The 20,021-nt window shown below is 38.0% G+C and overlaps 2 protein-coding genes across 2 annotated transcripts; one reads left to right on the top strand and one right to left on the bottom strand.

The window, feature by feature from the left end:
• Window positions 1-1,834: 1,834 nt before the first annotated feature.
• Window positions 1,835-16,554, bottom strand: flvcr1 (FLVCR choline and heme transporter 1). Its single transcript, XM_088906948.1, has 10 exons — window positions 15,460-16,554; window positions 12,902-13,046; window positions 11,104-11,244; window positions 10,130-10,197; window positions 8,959-9,062; window positions 8,038-8,148; window positions 4,371-4,476; window positions 3,479-3,590; window positions 2,779-2,846; window positions 1,835-2,072 (listed from the first exon to the last, which is right to left on the bottom strand). Exons 1-10 carry the CDS (start codon window positions 16,132-16,134, stop codon window positions 1,986-1,988), a joined length of 1,617 nt encoding a protein of 538 aa, XP_088763074.1. The 5' UTR covers window positions 16,135-16,554; the 3' UTR covers window positions 1,835-1,985.
• A 2,049-nt stretch (window positions 16,555-18,603) lies between these two features.
• On the top strand, window positions 18,604-19,031 carry spata45 (spermatogenesis associated 45). The gene is made up of 2 exons (XM_088927562.1): window positions 18,604-18,838; window positions 18,943-19,031. The coding sequence occupies exons 1-2, from the start codon at window positions 18,604-18,606 to the stop codon at window positions 19,029-19,031; spliced, it is 324 nt and encodes a 107-aa protein (XP_088783688.1).
• Window positions 19,032-20,021: the final 990 nt, after the last annotated feature.

Raw genomic sequence — 20,021 nt, 5'->3', positions numbered from 1 at the left:
AAGTTTCAAAAATCCAATAGATTTCGTTCCACTTCACAATTGTGTCCCACTTGTTGGTGATTCTTCACATAAAATAAAAAATTTATATCTTTATGTTTGAAGCCTGAAATGTGGCAAAAGGTTGAAAAGTTCAAGGGGGCCGAATACTTTCGCAAGGCACTGTAAGTCCAGATCCCTAGTTAATACCCCACACTGTTGTTTTGACTAACAATGCATTTTGTAAAGGGCAACAGAACTAAGGTTGACTTTGGAACAGGTGCAAATTGTTAAGGTGAAAACTCTTTAGGTTATCACAGTGAAAGTTAATGTAAATATATATATTTAATTTTAGTTCCTATTAATTTATGATTAAGTCTTTATAGAGCACAAGGAATATGCTGTACTTAGTGCTTCTAGTTTTTGGAATCTATGTTTCAACCCTGTATATCACTTTAAACAACAATCAGTGTTTTTTTAAATATTCTCTCCATCTTAATTAAGAGAAAAGGTTTACAATGCTTAGTTCCAGCAAATCATTAAACTTTTAAAGGTGGTATTTGTGATGTTCAGGTGAAGAACACATACCCTGCTGTTCTGTCATGAAATTAAGTTTGTGAGATGGTCCCCTGTTCAAAAAGTGCTTAAATTAACTAAATCTAATAGATTAAATAACAAATACTCTCTGTTGTAGACATAAAAAAACAACATTCCATATTAGTAAGTAATACGGAAAATGTCAGCTAATATCAACCCTTTTTCAATACCATTTTATTCCAATATAGGGTTATGGTGAGCCTGAGCCTCACCCTGCAAACAGTTTGTGCAAGGCATGATAATAGATGGGACTCCAGGGGAGTTCCAGTTCTCAGTTACACATGAAAAGAGGTCATCAGCCCATCAAGCCCACTTGGAAGCTAGTATCAAGTGAGGCCAAGAAACTAATTCAGTTCCTTCTTGAAGAAATACAATGTTTTGGCTTCAACAACAAGGCTGGTAGCATGTTCCGTACTACCACTACCCTTTGCACACAGAGGTGCCTCCTGCTCTCAATTTTAAATGCACTTCCATGCAGTTTCCACTTGTGGAATCTACATCCACAGCAGGAAAAACACACAGGACAATCCATTAATCCAATCAATGTGTCTCTGGGAGACATACTGTAGCAGTGGTAGAAATCACACATAGCTAATAGGAGAACATATGAGCTCCACACAGAGCATGCCCCAGGCTGATATCAAACCCAGGAACCAAGAGCTATGAGGTGGTAGTGCAATCCAACATTCCACTGTGCCGCTCCTGCAGCAAACAACCTAGAGGATAAATTAGGCTCCTGAAGGAATGAAATCTAAAATCAATTGGATTGAGTGATCAACAGCATCTGTTACCTGCATTCCAACAATTAGCAGTTCCATTAAGACTTAACTTAAGAGCAACTAACTTTGTATACCAGATTTTTGTGGTTTAATTACTAAACCAAATCAATAATTTCAAAGGGACAGTTCATAACACTGGAAAAAAAAGCCCTTTTTGTACTTTTTAACTGTTACAGATCAATAAAATTAGCAGACATCTCTGATTCTCTAAAATACTCCTGTTTGAATATTATCACTATTTCTTCTCAGGAAACTTTCCATGTCTGGTTCTCTTCCTCACCTCTCTCATCAAGACACCTGTCAGTCCTTAACAGTGACAAGTACTTATCAGAAGCTTAACATTAAATAAACGCATCTCTCTGCATACTTAAACAGACTGCAACAAACAAGCAAATAATAAAAAGACAGGAGTTTAGACCTAATTGAACCAAGAATCAATTTCCCAAGAGGCTGTGCAAATCGTCTCCTTCGTTGCCCAAATAAATTTTAGACACAATGTTTATTCTCAAAGAAACAGTACAGTAATATAAATTAACATTTTTAAAAAGAACTTCAAGTAACCTCAGGCAAGTTTTTTAGTAAGTCAGAGCTGATCCACTTTCCTATGGCACTGCTTGCTGTGTCTCCTGGGATTCAGAGAGAGGTCTCACGAGAGATGTCCGGTGAAGAATTTACCATGATGCCATTAGCTGATTGGTCACAAGGGCACTCAGTTGGAACCTTAAGAAAAATAAGCACAGGACATTAAAGGCAGAAATCTTTCATTTCCTCTTGAAAAAATGTCCTGATATTTCACCTGAATGCACTGCCATCTCTTTGTTTCCCCAATTAAAATACCCAGCTCTACTTCCAGAACAATGTCTGAAAACCACCTGCAGTTCTAGTTAGCTCTTTCACTGGACCTCTTAACAGTGAAAGAGTGTGAATGATCTAAACATCAGTTCATTTATTTATATGTAACATTTCTGGTCTGAAAGGTAACCAAGAAATGCCACTCTTTAATTGGACGACATTATTCTGTATAAATGATCAATAATGACGTGAACACATTTGACTGCCAGACCTCTCTGCGAATTCAGCGAACTTTATGCATATCAGAATTCTAAGCAATAACATGTAATGCCACCCAATTTTTTGTTTATTTTGAAATTAGAATACATATGGATATAAACTGTATATACAGTGGTGAGGTGGCTCTGTGTCTAAGGACCTGCACCTGTGGCTGAAAGGTTGCCGGTTCATATCCTGTGGCTGGCAGAGGAATCCTCCTCCGTTGGGCCCCTGGGCCTGTAACCCCAACTGCTCCAGGGCTGCCATATAAATGGCTGACCCTGCACTCTGACCCCAAGCTTCTAGTACTAAAAAATTTTTTGGTTGATAGCTCACATTGGTTGTGATGACTAAGGAGACATGTCACATGACTTACACTTTGAAGAGATTTGTTGCCAAGTCCTATATTGACGTTGTGCCGTTTCAGTTCAGATTTTATTAAGGCTGGAAAAGAAAGGATTAATTAAAAGCTTAATCACATCAGTGTGAAGAACTGTTAAAAGCAAATTATGTCAAGAAAGCAAATATTCTCAGAATCCTTTTCTCAGTCTCATTCCGGTTCAGCATCGAGGAGTCAGTGGTGAAGGAAGATATCTTCGTGGTTATGCAGATGGTTTCAGGCACTGCTCAAAACATGCGCAACAGAAAGAAATGCAGCATTTTTCCGCTCCCCAAACTGCAATGTGAATAATTAGTTCCCATTCATACAAACTCCTTTTGATTTATATTCTTGCTTCTTCAAAAAATTAAAAAAACATTGCAATTTTAGTTAAATTAAAACACAAAAAACTTTCATTAATAGTGAACAGTAATACAAAACTGCATATTAGAATAGTGGATTGTGAAATCCCCATCAATACATTTTGATTATTATACACTAATAATTGTATATTCTATATATTTTATATTATTAATAATTGTATAATTTATCTGGTGCGTTCCAACACATTTTGAAAGTAATGTAATGTCATGAATGTAATGAATAGACATGTCAGCAGGCATTAGGATACGGAGGACTGAAATACAGACAAGTCTGTGAGATTCCCTCATAGTTAGATCACAACAAGGCCACCAACCTGTTAAAATCATGCCAATGAAGATCCAGACACAGAGGAATATATTCCCAATGAGGGGGCTGTAATCTGTGGTGAGTTTCCCCTGTATAAGTGTGAAAATGATCCCAAATATCTGGAATGACAAGATGATGTAGCAGTGACAACATGTGTGAAAGAATAAAACATTGGCTAAGAAACAGCCTTTGAATAGCGGAATTTAAGTATCACTCTAAATACTCTTGGTAGTCCCTCGTGTACACTTTTTCGTTTTCTAGCAAGTCATGATTCAGACTGCTTAGGTTTTATTATTTAAATGCACAACACATCATTAGTCTCAGTGAAGGGATAATGCTTGGCAAATGCAAGTTTTTATAGAAAATAACCTTTCCTGAACAGCATACAATAAGATCAACAGAGTGAAATTATTTTGAGAGTCACTAGCATGTTGTGCATTGTTGATTTTTAAGGTAATGCAATTTCTAATAGTAAATTTAAAATTTTGAAATTAGAAAATTTAAATTTTCAGTACTACCTACAGTACCAATATGAAATCTTATTTTTGGGGGTCTAATACAGAAAGTCACAGGCATTCAGTAATGCATTCTGGGAAAAACTACAGATTCATGTCATGTTCGGTTAATGTTTGAGAAAAAGAATAAAAAAAGAGTATTTCTAAAAGGGATTAGTTTAATTTACAATACATTTGTCCATACAATTAGGTCTCAATGTTCATTTGGTTCTAAGTAGTGACCAGAAGGCTGTTACTGCCCTGCTATTAAAAGTTACGCCAATCGACTTACCAATAAATCAGGCAAGTTTTCAATTTGCAGCAGAAAAAAATACACATCTCCATGTAGGGTTTATTCTGCAGCTTACTGCTCTGTTTGTAAGTGTAAAAGTTTGACAGATTTACCTGCGCAAAAGCATTGAGGAGACCAGAGGAAGTTCCTTCTGATTCTGGATATGTAATTTCCACACCAAACTCAAACCCCAAGGGCAGGTAGCCAGTCATGAAAAACCTATGTATTAAAGAAGCCATAGCAGTCAGTAATGGTTGTTATTCCCTATGGGATACCTGCTATTCTGTTCATTCCACATTTCATTACAGAATTGTGAAGCCTTTATTGCATAATAACATAATAACAACACACAGGTTGCAAATCAGCAGAGGAAATATGGCTCACCTAGCTAGGTTTTTAGTAGATCAAGTATAAACCAATATATCTTGAAAGATGTCAGTTTATCTGACATTTTTATTTATTAATGAGTACAAAAAAGAGGCCACGGAACTGTGGTACAGTGCAGTCCTCTGGCCTCTAATGAGGACTCTATTTGTAAAAGAACACGACTTTTCAAATGCAGATCTAAACACAGGCCAAAATCTCCAATCAAAACATTTCAGATACAATTCCAGAAGAAAACTACAAGTTTTTCTATGATACAATATCAGGGTCGTATACAGTATCTGTCAGTACAAGGGAGAACAAGGGCATGCCCTGTGGTTTTCAGTTTTCAGCTTACAATACTTCCTACACACTGTATTTTTCCATTTTGCCAAAAACAGTAGTCTGGATATGTTAACTAGGCCAATGTAACAATGTAACAATGTCTTAAAGATGAGCAACAAAGCTGTTGCAAAGACACCTTTCTTTCACTGCAAAAGTCAGTTTGAAACATTTATTATCAGCACAAACAATCTACAGCCTGATTTTTAAAAATATATATTTTTCTTCTTTGGACACAAACGAACACAGAAATATATACTGGTGTTTCTAAATGGACTGTGCTCTCAGATACCTTGACATCATGTAAAATACATTTGAGAAAGAATACAATTTGAAGGTGGAAATACTATTTTAATCTTATTTAAAAGATGATTTTAACAGAACATGCTGTAATCTCCAGGATTGTCTGAAATAAATATAAAGGGCGAAGTACAAAGTTTTTTTACTCTCATATGTCTTTTAGAAATTGTACTCTGTAATAAATAAATAATTTTTTGTGTTCTGACAATAGTGAGCTACTCTCAAGCCGTCAGGAATCATGATCAGGAACATCTGGAAAGAATATTGGGAAGAAGCAGTGTTGTAGAGGTCCCAGCTATTAAATAATGTGACTTTAGTGGTGAAATCTGACTTGTTATAGGTCAATACCAAGTGTGTACTGTATTAAAAGAATTTAGTAAGAACCATAGAAAGAAAACAATATGTTTATAAAGGAGCTCTGCAAAATCACAGAAACTCTTTTATTTGGGAACAAAGTTAATGTCTCTTCATTTCACGTTTGCACTGAACTACTGCTTTTTACATCTTATTTGTAATTGAAATATGGCATTTACATTTCATTTGTAGGTGATCCAGTGTCTTATTAATGTTACCAATATATGATATTTTGTTTAAATGATAAAAAAGGGAAAACAGGTCCATTCCAAAAGCATTAGAAGTGTTCAATGCACAATATATGCATTTTAATTCACTATGTTATCTTCTCAGCCAATTTATTTTTACTCGATAAACATGACTGGGAATGGCGCAACGTGTCAATGCCTAAAAGGGCAAGAAGGTTCAATGGATTTTTTGCTGTGTGGGTTTCAGGCAAATGTTATTGCCACACACTATTCACTAGAGTTACATTTTTTTTTTGTTTGGGTTTGAGCTCAATCTGACTTTCACATCCCCCTGTTGTGTCACCTGTTGCATTATTCTGCTCCTAGACTATCTGGGACAGCCTAGCAGTCATGGGTTGTACCACTAGTCTGTAAATGTTTTATTTTAAAAACCTTAGTTTTTAAAATAAAAAGTTCCACTCCATTTTTTACCCACAGAAACAACTTAGCTCTTGTAGACAGAAGTCTTCTTGGAAGTTTGAGAAGGTCGAAGGTCATATATGGCCCAAAGCCAAAGATATTTGCATGAACAACAAAACGGTTCCAAAAAAACTGCAGAATTTAGTTACTAAACAGGGGTGAAGTCGATTTTATTTGGTTAGGGTCCTCTCGCACAGGCAGGCCTCAAGCAAGTCTGTAGTGGTGGCAGCGAGAGATGTTCCACTCCTCCAGCACTAACTACAAAGCTTGCAAAGCATGAATGCCTCCGCCAGGCAGAGGTGCGTCTGCAGTCCCTCCTTATCTTCGTGCAGTACATGGGTCATAGCCAAAATGTTGCGTTAAAAACAAAAACTTGGCGATTACAAACTGTGTAGGTAAACAAAGTAAAAATATTTGTAAAAACCCCCAAAAAATTTAAATGTGCCAGAAAAAGTTTTGTTTTAAAATCACAAGACCTAACACCTCTCATGTGGAAGAAAATAAATTCATGTAAAAAATAAATCCGTTCCCCAACCTGCATCAGTGTTGCAGACAACTAATGCTGAGGCAATATTTTTAATATGTCACTATTTCTTAGCTGATTTATTACTTTAATTAATGTGAATTAGAGTATAAAACAGCACAGTGACCCAACGGTTAGCATCATAAACTTGCAGTGTTGAGGTCCTGGATTCAATAATGGACCAGAGGTGCTACCTGCGTGGAGTTTGTATGTTCTCCCCTTGTTGGCATGGTTTCCTCCTACAGTCCAGAGATTTACTGGTATGTTAATTGGCTTCTGTGAAAATTGGCCTTGGTGACTATGTGTGTGTGTTTGTGTCTGTGTGTGCCCTGCGATGGACTGGTGTCCAGGATGCATTCTGCCATGTGCCTGTGACTTGCTGGGATAGGCTCCAGCTCCCTTGCGCCAATGTATTGGATAGAGTGGTTAGAAGATGGTTGGCTGGAATAGGGTAGCAATTAGCACGTACATTGGATCATACGAAGCAGTGTGTTTCTGATGATGTACTGTCCTGTCTCACCTTACTTGTAATCTGGTATCCCAAAACCGATCGTGTAATTTCCTGTCCAGATCTGTAACCCCAGATGTACCATTCACAGATCCACATGGATCATAAGGCAAGATATTTTATTAACATTCATTTTTGAATGCAATATATTTATATTTATAATGTGCCATACAAATGTGTGTGTACTGTTCTGGTTTGTTCTTTGTATATTCTGGACTGTGAGTAACTCTTCTTAGTGTACTTCTCACTGACTGTACTGATTGTATTGTATTGTTGTACTATTGTATCATTTCGTTACACTGTACTGTGTTGACTGTGTTAAGCTGCTGTTGCCACAGTTTCTCTCATGGGATCAATAAAGTATCTATCCATCTACTGTTATGAAAACTAAGTGTGATGCTCCTCGTGTTTTGACTACTGATCCATTGCAAGTTATATCTTCAGAAGACGCTAGCATCTTTCTCAAAGGCATAACCCAAGACTCTGTGTTGGGGACTAGAACCTCTGTTCAGAGCTCTAATGACTATTCCACAATTCTCCCCTTGAGATCTTGGAAAAGAAATCCCTTTTGGAGTCTGGTCTATTCAAAATGACCGCTCACGAATTCGTTTTCTCACACTTTGTACTCTTTCTATCTTCTGTAGCTGAACTAGCCCCAGTACAATAGCTGAACCAACAGCAATAGTCCAAGGCATTCACTTGTTCATCACTGTAGAAAATGCCCGAGTCACAGACGGCCTTACCCAAGGACTCCAGCTGTGATGAAGACCGCGATCAGGTAGCCCAGGTCCAGAGTGAAGGTAAACACCAACATGCAGATGAAGGACAGGATATAAACTATTAAGGTGGTCTGTCTGAAAAACAGACATAATACAGCATTAGTTCAGGTGGGTAGCTGTGTCAGCATGCATAGGCTTCAAAGGAACAAGTAATAGGTTTATTCCATGCTGAAAAGAGAAGATAGGAAATCAACTGTGACACCCGAAGAAGACTCCACAGCTGAAATGTTGGGTAGCTTGTTTTAGCCAAGTGCCAGGTACAATTTATGATGAAACCAGCTTCAATAACATGACTGGTGAGTATGTTCTATACTCCTGCACCCTGATTATGGATTTCAGACCTTTCATCACACAAAGAACGTGCGAAACATTGAAACGTGCGAATCTTTGAAAAAGTTAAAAATTAGCACAGTGCAATTGTGTGTGGGCAATAAGTCTATTAATCTAATTTCAAAGTTAAAGCAGTACATGATCTTGTTAGTTCCAGAACAATAAATCTCCCGTTCAAACCAAATTCCTGAGAGAATAAAGCCCTTACAGATCAGGTATTAAAGGCTCATTACAACTAAATTGAGCCTCTGTAATTTATATCCATAACAGATTTTGTAAGACATAAAAGCCCTGTTTTTGTAAAGGTATGCTGGAATTGTACCTGACACTTGACTAAAACATGCTACCCATTTCATCTCCTATCTTTTGTAGCACTACTTATTAATGACTTACTGTAAGACAGTCCATGAACTCTCAAAATCCACTCTACAAAACTATTCCAAATCATAACTCCTTGTGGATTTGGGATGCCTTTCATAGAGAAATCTGAAAAATAAGGTAGTCTGTATTGTCCTCACATCCTGTTTGTTAACAAAGGAGTAAAATAGTACATACTTGTAAGTTTTAGTGTAATCCAGCCACAGCCCACAGATGATAGAGCCCACCATTCCAGCAACTACCAGGGTTAACCCAATCTGTCCAGCTTTCACTTCTGCGCCCTAAGTGGAGTGGTCATATTAGTATAAATAAGCAGGTGTCAACACCCTAGTTAGAAGCCATTCTTACAGCATGCCTTTGAGCTCATGCCACGTTAATGTGCTTAGAAAAGCATTAGTGAAACTGTGGCCAATACAAAACTTATAATTGCCAGGCTTCTGCATTTCAAAAAGTAAACATAAAACCATAATAATTAGGTCTCCTCATTCAATCCCACTGATTGGAAAGGTTTCTCATGCCACATTATGCAGAAGATTAACAGCAAGAAAAGACAGAATGATCAGTTGTCATTTTATGTTGAGGGAATACAGATGATCATAGTGGGAAACTCTGCACAATTCACCATGATTTAAAGGTATTTGACAGTCTGGATTAGGAATGAGCATCCCTCAGACTGTGAGCAAATGTGCTTGTCTTTAGCTCAGTAACTCCATGCGTACACTCTCACCATGTTTTTCTAACAGCTCCTTTCAGTTTCTTCTGAACGTAGATTGCCTTGGTTTGAGTATTTGCCATAAACTTTGAACACTCTACAGTAACCAAATGGTGCTGAACATAAACAAAATATGACTGAAAAAGTGTTTGGAAGTGCATGCAATATATATGATAAATATTCAGGAACAAGTAAAGGTTTATTCAATGCTGAAAAGAAGAAAAGAAATACGTTTCATCTGTGGAGCCTTATTTGGGTGTGACTCCCAAAAAAAGGCTCCACAGCCGAAACATTGTGTTTCGTTTCTTCTCTTGTCAGCATGGAATAAATCTTTACTTGTACGTTAGCCTACACATGCTGACGCAGCTCCCTACTTGAAAAATATTCATGTTTATATATTTCCAAACACCACCCGATAGTTCTCATGATCAAAATATTTCCTTGTGTAATGCGAAGGGAATAGAATAGTACTGTAAAAAGATTTAAGATGACTGGAAAACATTTTCATGAATCTTACAAAACCAAAAAACAAATGTTACAAAATGTACAAAACAAAAGATATGAAAAGCGTGACTGCTTCCAATAGTTCAAAATAAAAGTGGAAATGAGCATTTCAGCAGACAGAGTTACACATACCTCATAGTGTGCGATGATCATCTGATTCAGGAGTGTTGAAACTGAATAAAAAGAGCCTGTCATTATACCTAAGACAAAAAGTTAGTTATGTTATTTTCATTTTTGTAACCTCATTTAAGATATAATCTGAAAACGTGCACCTACATAATGCTGACTGTTAAGGGCACACAAGTTACTTTTGTTCTACTGCCCAAATGTTTCAACCTTAATTTACTTTATTCCAAAAGAAGCAATTTTGTCAAAACATGTGAAAATAAAGAAAAGATCATGATCATCAAAAGGTCTCATAAATTCTAATAATGTGACCAAAATAAAATATACTGTTAGGTGGATGCACTATATGCTTCAACCTGATTAATAGCAAATGACTGTGAAGAACTTAAGAAAACAGGTAGTAGAGGTCTACAAAGCAGACCATGTGAATCTCATATTCCTTTCATGTTACTTCAACCCCAAGTTAATATTCAAAAAGCTGTGAGGAAATGGAACATTAAAACCAGGTTGCCAAATGACAGATGCAACCATTAAGAAATGCTCTGTTATCTGAAAGAAATCAAAGGTTGGTCTTAACCTTACAAAAGACAGGAAAACCATTCCTTTCAAAATTGAAATGCATTTCATTTATAACAGGACAAGAAGAAACCAGAGCAAAAATAATTATCAAGAAACCAGACAAAAGAGCACTACATGCTAAAATGTAGTGAAGAAGAGTGCAATTGCTGTAAAGCAGACTGAAGCAGAAAGGGGTTTGGTGAATCAATGTGAAACAAAGGCAAAGCAAACGATATGCAATGTGTCCATACTCTAGAGCCACAGAAAAGCTTTACAAATTACTATACAGATTTTTACAGCTGGGGTAATTTATTTCTAGTTAATCTTGGTCGTGGAACATCTTTTTCCAAGCCCTGTAATAAAGAAAAGGCTACAGTTATGTTGAGGAGTTTAAAGTTAAGACATTAACTGGAAACACTCACCATAGCTGACAAGCAGGAGCACAAAGGGACAGTTCTTGAACAGGTTGACAATAGACTGCTTGTAGGAGTAATCTTCAGGAGGACTGTTGGGCAGCACAGCCTGAGCCTGACTGGGTGGTAGTGGAGGCTTATCTTTAATTACTATAAAATCCAAAATAAGATAAGGATTTGGTAAGCATACCGCAGGAGATGTGAAATGCTGCTTCACAGACATAGTGATTCACTGCACTGGTATTTCCAATATCATCACCCTTGTGATCACATACTGTATGAGAGCCTTTTTATAAAGGAATAATTCCTCTGCTGTTACAGCTTCTGCTCTTAATAGCGAAGGCTTATTTTATTTTCATGTACATTTTCTTGTTAGTTACAAAATATGTGGGTTTTTGGAATGGGCAGATGTGCGATAGGCTGGACAAGACATGTCCTGTCTGTTTTGACTGCTGTGCTGCTAGAAAGAATCAGTTCTCTTGACTCTGAGTTAACCTCTGCTGTGTGACACCACAATACTTATTTCAGGCCATCGTCCTACAAGGTGATGATACATTTTATTTCTAATTGCATTTCAAGCAACTCAAAGCACTGTACAGAATCTTGCACATGCAACACGTTAAAACGTTAAAAAGGGGCATGGTAAATTAACCCAATAAAACCACAAGTAATACTAATTTAAAACTAATTGCATATTTAAAAATATAGCGAATGCAAAGTCTTTAAGCAAAGTCAAACTGAAATTTCCTAAAAGGAAATCTAATCCAGGCAACAGCAGCAAAAACACTGAATTTCAATTACTGTTTCACCGTGGAAGATGTTGAATCACTGTAGAATTTGGGCAAATAAGTTCTACATATGTGGTGCTGTACAAGAGTAGGCTCTGTCGCCCACTGTGAGTATCCTTGTCTTCAATAGAGTAAGGAGACTTAAATCAGCAGATCTCGGATTATGTGTTTGACTATACTTATGCAATAAGCCCTTGCGATAACCTGAAGCTAAGCCATTCTGTCCCTTATGCATGAATGAGAGAACCTTAAAGCCTGTGCAATCTACACACCAGAGTGGGCACATACAGTATGACAATTTCAAAAGGTGAGGCAGCAGCTTGTTACATAGTACTTCATTGTGAAAGAGTAGCATGAGTGATTTGCACAAAGATACCTAATTATTACTATCAGAAGGAATATATAGCGTCTTCATATTCATATCCATCAATTTTATACAAGGCTAAGTAATTAAGTAATGTGAATTTGGTAATTAACTATAAACAAATCACAGTTAGGGCAGTTTTTAGGCTTAATCCCCATGCACAAAATTCTGCAATATCAAACACTTGTTTTGTGAAAATTTGTATGAGATCCAACAAAATTTCAAAGTGAAACAAGATGTATTTAAAGTAAATGTTACTATTTTTGTCACACAGCATTACGAGAGTTCTAAACTATACAGTACTTGCTAAGACCAGAAAGCAGACTGATTATCCAAGACATAGTAATCAATCACAAAACCCTGCAAGACAACCACAGGCATAGAATTTGTAGCTTTCAACAGATCTCCGACCAAAAGTGAGTACTGTACCTTGCACACTTTTTACAATGTTGTCCATAGAGGACAAGAATTTCAACTGTATCACCTTTGTACATTTGTAGTACAGAAGTAACAGTTGAGTTAGGCGCGATGAATGACCTCTCATCTATGACCGTTCTTATGTACTTATGTAGTTTATGACTGTGACTTTGCGGTTTTAGGTAGACATTTTTTAAAGTTCTTCTTTCAATGGGAAAAAAGCATGTGATTTACTTACCAAAAACTGTTAAAATAAACAGTAGGGTTGAAACTGCAGCTGTCCCATAAAACATGATGCTGATATTGTGGCCCATCAGATTTTTATCCTCCACTGTGTTTGGTACCAGGACTGGTGGTAGTAAAAATCCAATAGCTGTGCCAAGCTGGGGAATAAAAATATACTGCTGAAGACAGAATGATAGTTTGACCTTCCTCAGTTAATACTACCATAAAGCACTGGGCTCTATGTAGCAGAGAGCACCAGACCTCTGGGTTTTAGGGAGATCTTTAATCACTGGTAAAACATTTTTTTATTCTTTGCTAATTAAGTCAATAATTGCTTAATTACATTTTACAAGAACACGGGTTTGTAAAAAATGAAAACCACAGAAACCAGGGCTATAAACCTTTACCTTAGTATTGTATATACTTTTATATTTAAAAAATGTTTCTAAATTATTATTGTTTCTACATAGAACTAGATATTGATATCATGGACTAAGAGTCTCTGAAACCTAAAACTTTGACCCCACACTTTCACAATGCAAAGTCCATACTAGAGCACAGTGGCTCATCAGTTCGGAGTTTATCCTGGTTACTGTTGCTTTAAGCAGGCTGTGAAGATGAGACACCCTCCCCCTGGACCGGAGACCCTGTCCTTTCCAAGGTAATACCCAGCAACGTCGGTGCCCATCTACTATCTGGGTAGACAGGAGCATCTGCGGTATAGTACCTCACCCAGAGACAAAACAGCAGTGTCTGCATGTCAGCCGTGAGTCCAGAAGCTTACCGATTAATCTAGGCTGTCCACTAAATCAATTAAGGATGGTCTTTTTAGACCCATCAACTGATGCTATTGAGGAAGAAAATGCTGTTAAGTATGAAATGATGTTGTGTTGCAATGGTTAAAGCTCTGGTGTGGACTTGTAACTTGGAGGTTGTAGCTTTGCATCCTGGTTGGAACATGGCTGTTACGACTTTAATCAGGGTTATTCCTTTAGAAGAACTTGTATTTAAGTATTTATTTTGCTTTGGGGGGGGGGTGTTTAAAGATCCCACCCTGCTCCACTTGCTCAAATTGTTGTTGTATTCATCCATGTGATGCTTCCAGCATCCACATGCTTCACTCCAGGATAGATGTAGAAGTCAGGACAATCCCTAGAGCTTTCACAGGCTACCACATTAAATGAGTGAGCCGCAGGACCAAAAGCACTGTTTTCTACTGATTCTTGGTATAGCGCTGTAAAAAACTGTGGGAAAAGCCAAGTTTTAATGAGTAAATGTTTCAGCTTAACTTAAAACCTGGTGTTATATCCAATTCTGGCTTAACATTCGACCCACATGTGCAGCATATTGTTGAAACATCTTTTTTCATCTCAGAAATATCGCTAGACCATGCCCTATGCTATCACTAACTGCGGCTACAAAGCTGATCAACACATTTGTGTTCTCTCGAATTGACTACTGTAATGCTCTACTTGCTGGGGTATCTAAATCTTCTTTGAACAAACTGCAGTATGTCCAAAATTCAGCAGCCAGAATCCTGACCAGGTCTAGTGCAAATGATCACATTACTCCTATCCTGGAGTCCTTGCACTGGCTTCCTGTCAAATTCAGTGTGGACTTTAAAATCCTCATGCTCATCTACATGGCTCTGCATGGCTTGGCACCTCAGTACCTGTCTGAACTATTATCGCCCTACTCCCCACTTCGCAACCTTAGCTCTTCTAATTCTGCTCTCCTTACTGTCCCCCAAGCCCGTCTACATTGTATGGGTGACAGGGCCTTCTCCTGTTATGCCCCCAAGCTCTGGAACTCTCTGCCCAAGGATATCAGAGAGTCACCTTCTCTAAACTCCTTCAAATCCAGACTCAAAACCCTCTTCTTCAGAAAAGCCTTTAGTTAACTTGTTTAATTCTTTACCCCTCTGCTTTTCTTAGTACCACCATCCACGGTCTCCTCTGTATATTGTAATTGTGTTTTATCTTGTGTAATCTTTTTATTTATTGTTGTTGTCATTCTGTAAAGCGCTTTGAGAAGCCACCTTTAAAGGCGCTATATAAAATAAAGTTCATTATTATTAAAAGGGCAGCACATCAAATTAAAAAGCATGCCTTATATTAGAATATTGAAAAGGAATATTCTAGACCTGCAGTCAATAGTGTAAATTATTGCATATTCAGATTAAAATTATTTTTTAAACAATGTATAGCTTCAGAAATAAAACAAAATACAGCGAAGGTCGGCTAATATGTCCGGCTGCTGTGATGGAATAATACTATGTTTTGCAAGAATGTATTTCAAACCTTTTAATATGCGTTTATCGAGGGATGCCCAAACTTCACAGAAATCCCCACCGGTGTGCGGCAGAAACACTACGCTGAAGAAACAAGTAATAGATTTATTCCATTCTGAAAAGAGAAGAAAGAAAACGCAACGTTTCGGCTGTTGTTTTCTTTCTTCTCATTTCAGCATGGAATAAACCTATTGTTCCGTTGCAGCCTATGCGTGCTGACGCAGTTACTAACCTGAACTACACTGAAGAAATAGTTAGATATGATGCAATACTGAACCAACCTGGTTGCCTAAAACAGCGGTGGCACAGGCTGTTGATACTTCCTTTGGGCCAAACCACACCGACGCAATTCTGGAAGGCAGTCCGAGGATGAACACCTGGGCTATGGAACAGATAAACTGTGCACACATGGTCACCACGAACAGGTCGGGACCCACACTTGCGCATTTCACCCACGCCCCAATGCAGTTCAAGCCTGATCCCAAAAGAGCGGTGATTTTCAGTCCTTTTTTATCCAGCAGCCACGTTGCCGGGAATATTAAAGGCACATAGGCGACCATGTAGACCACTGACAGCCAGTCAATCTTGTCGCTCGAGACGTCGTAGTAGAAGGTGAAGATATTGGTGATGATGCTGTACTGGATCCACTGAAAGGCGTTGACCAGGGAATAGAGACTGAACACCGCTACAACAGCAAACCTCCGGCAGTAAAGTTTGGTTTGCAGAGGTTTCTCCTGTTCGGGAAGCATAGCCTCCTTCTCATCCGGAAGTATCTCTTGTTCGGACGCGCTAGCATCCACTACGATTACCTGAAACGTCCCATTTGTAGTCTTACACGGGTCCTCATTCAACACCAATGTCGTCTTCTCCCTCGGCGTCTCGCATGTAGCCGTGTCATTTTCGTCAGGTGCGCTGCCATGCCGCTGATGCTCCTGTATTATCTCGCCTGCCACCATGACGATGCAAAAGAAACGCGCACACTTTTTCTCTGCCTGATACGCAAAGAGCTCAAACAGAAAATCGGAATTGCTGCTATTAAGCGTTTTCCAGATTCAAATAAAGAAAAGAGGACGAAACGGGTAAACAGAACATCCCTTGACGAAGACGAATACAAATGTGAAAAAAACTTAAATCTTAATTAGATGTAAAAATAACTACTGACAATCGAGTTTAAGGATCCTACTATAAAAAAAGTGTACATTCAGGCTGTTTAGAAACGAGACCATCGTACAGCTGTAGCTAAAGAACCTAATCTGTAAAAAAAAAAAACTGCACTCAAAAGTGATCGAACATACTAACAGGATTGCAGGTTAGTGAAGCGATCAGGGTTTGTACACGATGCCAAACTGCTACCCCTATTGTCCTCGAGCGCCTGCAAACTGATTGGCACAGCAATCGACCAAATGTTGCGCGAGAGAAGGCCTTCCGATGCGCAAAGCCACCAATAGAAATAAAGAGGAGTGTGGAGCTTCTACTGACAGCAGAGGGAAAAGGGGCGATAAAGATCCTGCATTCAAAGTGAAATGTGCGAATTACTTCCAATACAGCAGGGGCAATCCTGGCATGGATATGGATACATTGCAACGCCTTTCAAATCAGTTACCCAGAAAAGCATATCAGTTATCCGAAAAGAGGACATTCATAGTTAATGATTTAAACCAAGAATTATAGAAATTGTATCATTTAATAGTTTCATTTCGCAAAAATGGAAAAATTGCGTTTATAATTCGCTTAATTCCAGTTTTGTCTATAGATCTATGTAGCATTAGATGCCCATCAAATACTATTGTAACGCAACGGGGGCTCAGGCGGGCGCCCTTGCCGCATTAGGTCGGCCCCGCACCGTCGGGGACTCGAACCCGGGACTCCCGCGTTACTCAGCAGGGACCCAGCCCGGTGAGCTAAAGAGAGATCTCTCTACCACCCTGTAGCTGTAGTCCTGCTATCACAGGGAAGGGCGGCGACGTCACCGCTCTGGTAAGCCGGCTCTTACACAGTACCTGTCGGCCGTAAGCGTTACACTATTTTCAATTGAAGAACACAGCATACGGAAATGTCTCGTTTAAAGCTACTCCTAAATAATTATGTGTTTTAGGCAACTGACATAATATTGTTGACAGTTCCATCTTATGTATGAAAAGATACATAAGAACCAGAAAATGGAAGCTCCTGCAGGTATTAACTTTTATGAAGCCCTAACAAATGTCCATATGCTTTTCTTCTTATCCGACCCTAATCCTAGTTTAGCCCAGTATCGTAGTACCTAGCAAACTGAATGTTTAAGAGGCACTCAGCTAGACAGCTATTATGTTAATCTTCAGTGCAATAAATTGTAGGGGGTATCGTTATTTACAGGAAGCAGGAAATCTATTTTTCAAGACCCATCTTAACGTCTTTTAACATAATGTAAATACTTTGAATAGTACTAGCGAAACCTTTGGTACCTGAAAGCTATTTGTAAATTAAACAAATGCAAGCCTTGTTGCACAATTATGACTCACGAGCAGAGGCGGTATTTCAGGAACTAAAAACACTGAACAGGTTAAAGCCATAAAATAAACACGTCTGTCATCGTACTGTTAATTTCTACAGTGACAAGGTTGACGTATGCTGTGACAAATCGTTGCATTAGTTTTTAGAAGCTCTTTAAATATGTACCCTATATTATAGACCATGTAATTCTAAACACCGCTTTGGAACAGAACGACTACATTCTGGAACTTTCTGAATAAAATCGTGGTTAATGTAGCACGAATATGATCGGATTCCCCGAGAACATGTGGCTTTTACTGTAATGTCCAGTCTTCACGTATTTAAAATGTAAGCAAATGATCTGATGCTTTTGTTTAACCCTTTTGTAGCTGGGATATTTATTTCTGCGTTTCTTGAGTATTCTATAGTTTTATAGATACTTGAATATGTTACACTGGTAAAAACCTGCATCCTAACTGGTTGATAACCACATCTTTATCTTTTCTAGAAAAAAATAATCACACTTCCAATTAAAGTGATAATTTCAAATTATATATTGTCCCCGACATCCGTCCCCGATGGATGTTACAGAAAGTCACATTTCTCTCGTAGTCACCGCTAGAATTATTTTTTTGCAGAAATGGCTTTGGCCATCTGTCGACTACATTAACAACCAGAATGTTTAGTTCATCCATTTCTTAATGTATTTCAGGAAGGTAATGTTTACCATCACCTCACAAATAACCTTAACTCTTTTCACCGGTTGAAAGTATTTCTGTTAAAGTGTAACATCGCGCCAACAATCACTCTTAGTGTCTGGTTGCTATAGACGCGCATAGACTCGGGTTTCAACTTCCATGGCAACATCGCGGTGCTCTTCTGGCTACTTCTTCATTACGCTACAGAGATCGGCAATTCCGGCAAAACACGGGCGAAGCAAACACGAAAACAAGATGTCCCAAGATCCGGAGCAGGCTCTGTACGAATTAAACATGCAGAGAGAGACGTGGTGTCGGGTGGAAGCAGATAGCAAGGGGTTCTGGAGGCGAGCGCAGAGGAAACATTTCGCCTGTCATTTACAGTGCACTTCCGATCTCAATGCGCACAACACGCACAGCCCCAGTGACCGGTCTGCGTGGATGTCTCACGCAGCGAAGATCCCGGAGAGAAGACACTTCCCCGAGAGCTGTAAGAATCAGAGATTTACGAGCGACGTGCAGCATAACATTACACTACTTTTTGGTCAGTTCACACAACGACATGTCTGTTTTTTTTTGTGTGTTTGTTTCTAGATATGACCTTTTGCAAGTCAGTAAAACTTCAGCAAAAATTAAAAGGTGAAAAACTCCAAGCACAAACATGTAGACTCAGTATTAATTAAATAAAACGCACAAAACGTAAGTCATTCAATAAATTAACTATATTAGATCATTTAGAAAATAAAAAATAAAGAGAAATGAAATAAGGAGCTAAGGAGCTTGACAAGTCAGATGTTAGTTTTCCCCTCTTCTGTACAACTGAAGGGTTCACAGCGTAAGCGGTAAAAAACAGTATTAACATACAGATTTTTAACACACATGCATTTAATACTTAATCAAACTTAAAAAACATATCAATGATGTAAATCTTGCACGACTTTTCTTCTCAACTTAATCCTACACAACGAGTACCAAACACTGAATTTAAAGTTTGTGAATGCAGGACTTACTGTACAAGAAAAGCTATAAGCACTAAGCGTGATTGAAAAAAAAACAGTAAAAAAGAAAAAATAAAGTAGCCGTAATTCCCTCTGACGTAAGTTAAGTTCTCTACCATTACCTAAGTCCCAAAATAGAATCAAACGCAAGTACTTTGCGGTAATTGATTTATGTTTTCTTCTAAGAAGTACAGATACAGTATATTTTTGAAACACCTCAGATTGGTGTAGCCCCTTCCAAATATAAAAATACTTTTTTACAATATATTTGATACACAAATGCTGCTATGGAGCTAGAACTTTTCTTTTAAATTTTGATTTTTTTTATCGTTACAGATAAGGTACATCTGGTGTGACCCTCCCAAGTAAAGCTACAGCTTCCAAGATGTGCTTGAGAAACAGAAAATGTTTAAAATTATGTATCCTTAACTTTCTAAATTGTGTATTGGACAAGAGCAAAATGTTCCAAAACATATGGAAAAAATTACAGCAATTTGTATTACTGGAATAGCAGATCATAAATATAATTAGCATACTAGCTGTAAAAATTTCAGAATAAGCCATTTGACATAATAATAAAACAAGCAAAACATGTTTCTTCAATCATGTCTCCAATTATTGCAGGCTAAAAAAAGTACATCTAATAGTAATAATTATAGTCTATAGTAATAATGA

This window comes from Atractosteus spatula, chromosome 2 (assembly GCF_055471065.1).
Source record: "Atractosteus spatula isolate fAtrSpa1 chromosome 2, fAtrSpa1.hap1, whole genome shotgun sequence".
NCBI lineage: Eukaryota > Metazoa > Chordata > Actinopteri > Semionotiformes > Lepisosteidae > Atractosteus > Atractosteus spatula.
Note: the sequence above shows the minus strand (reverse complement) of the source record. Positions and strands in the feature narration are given on the sequence as shown.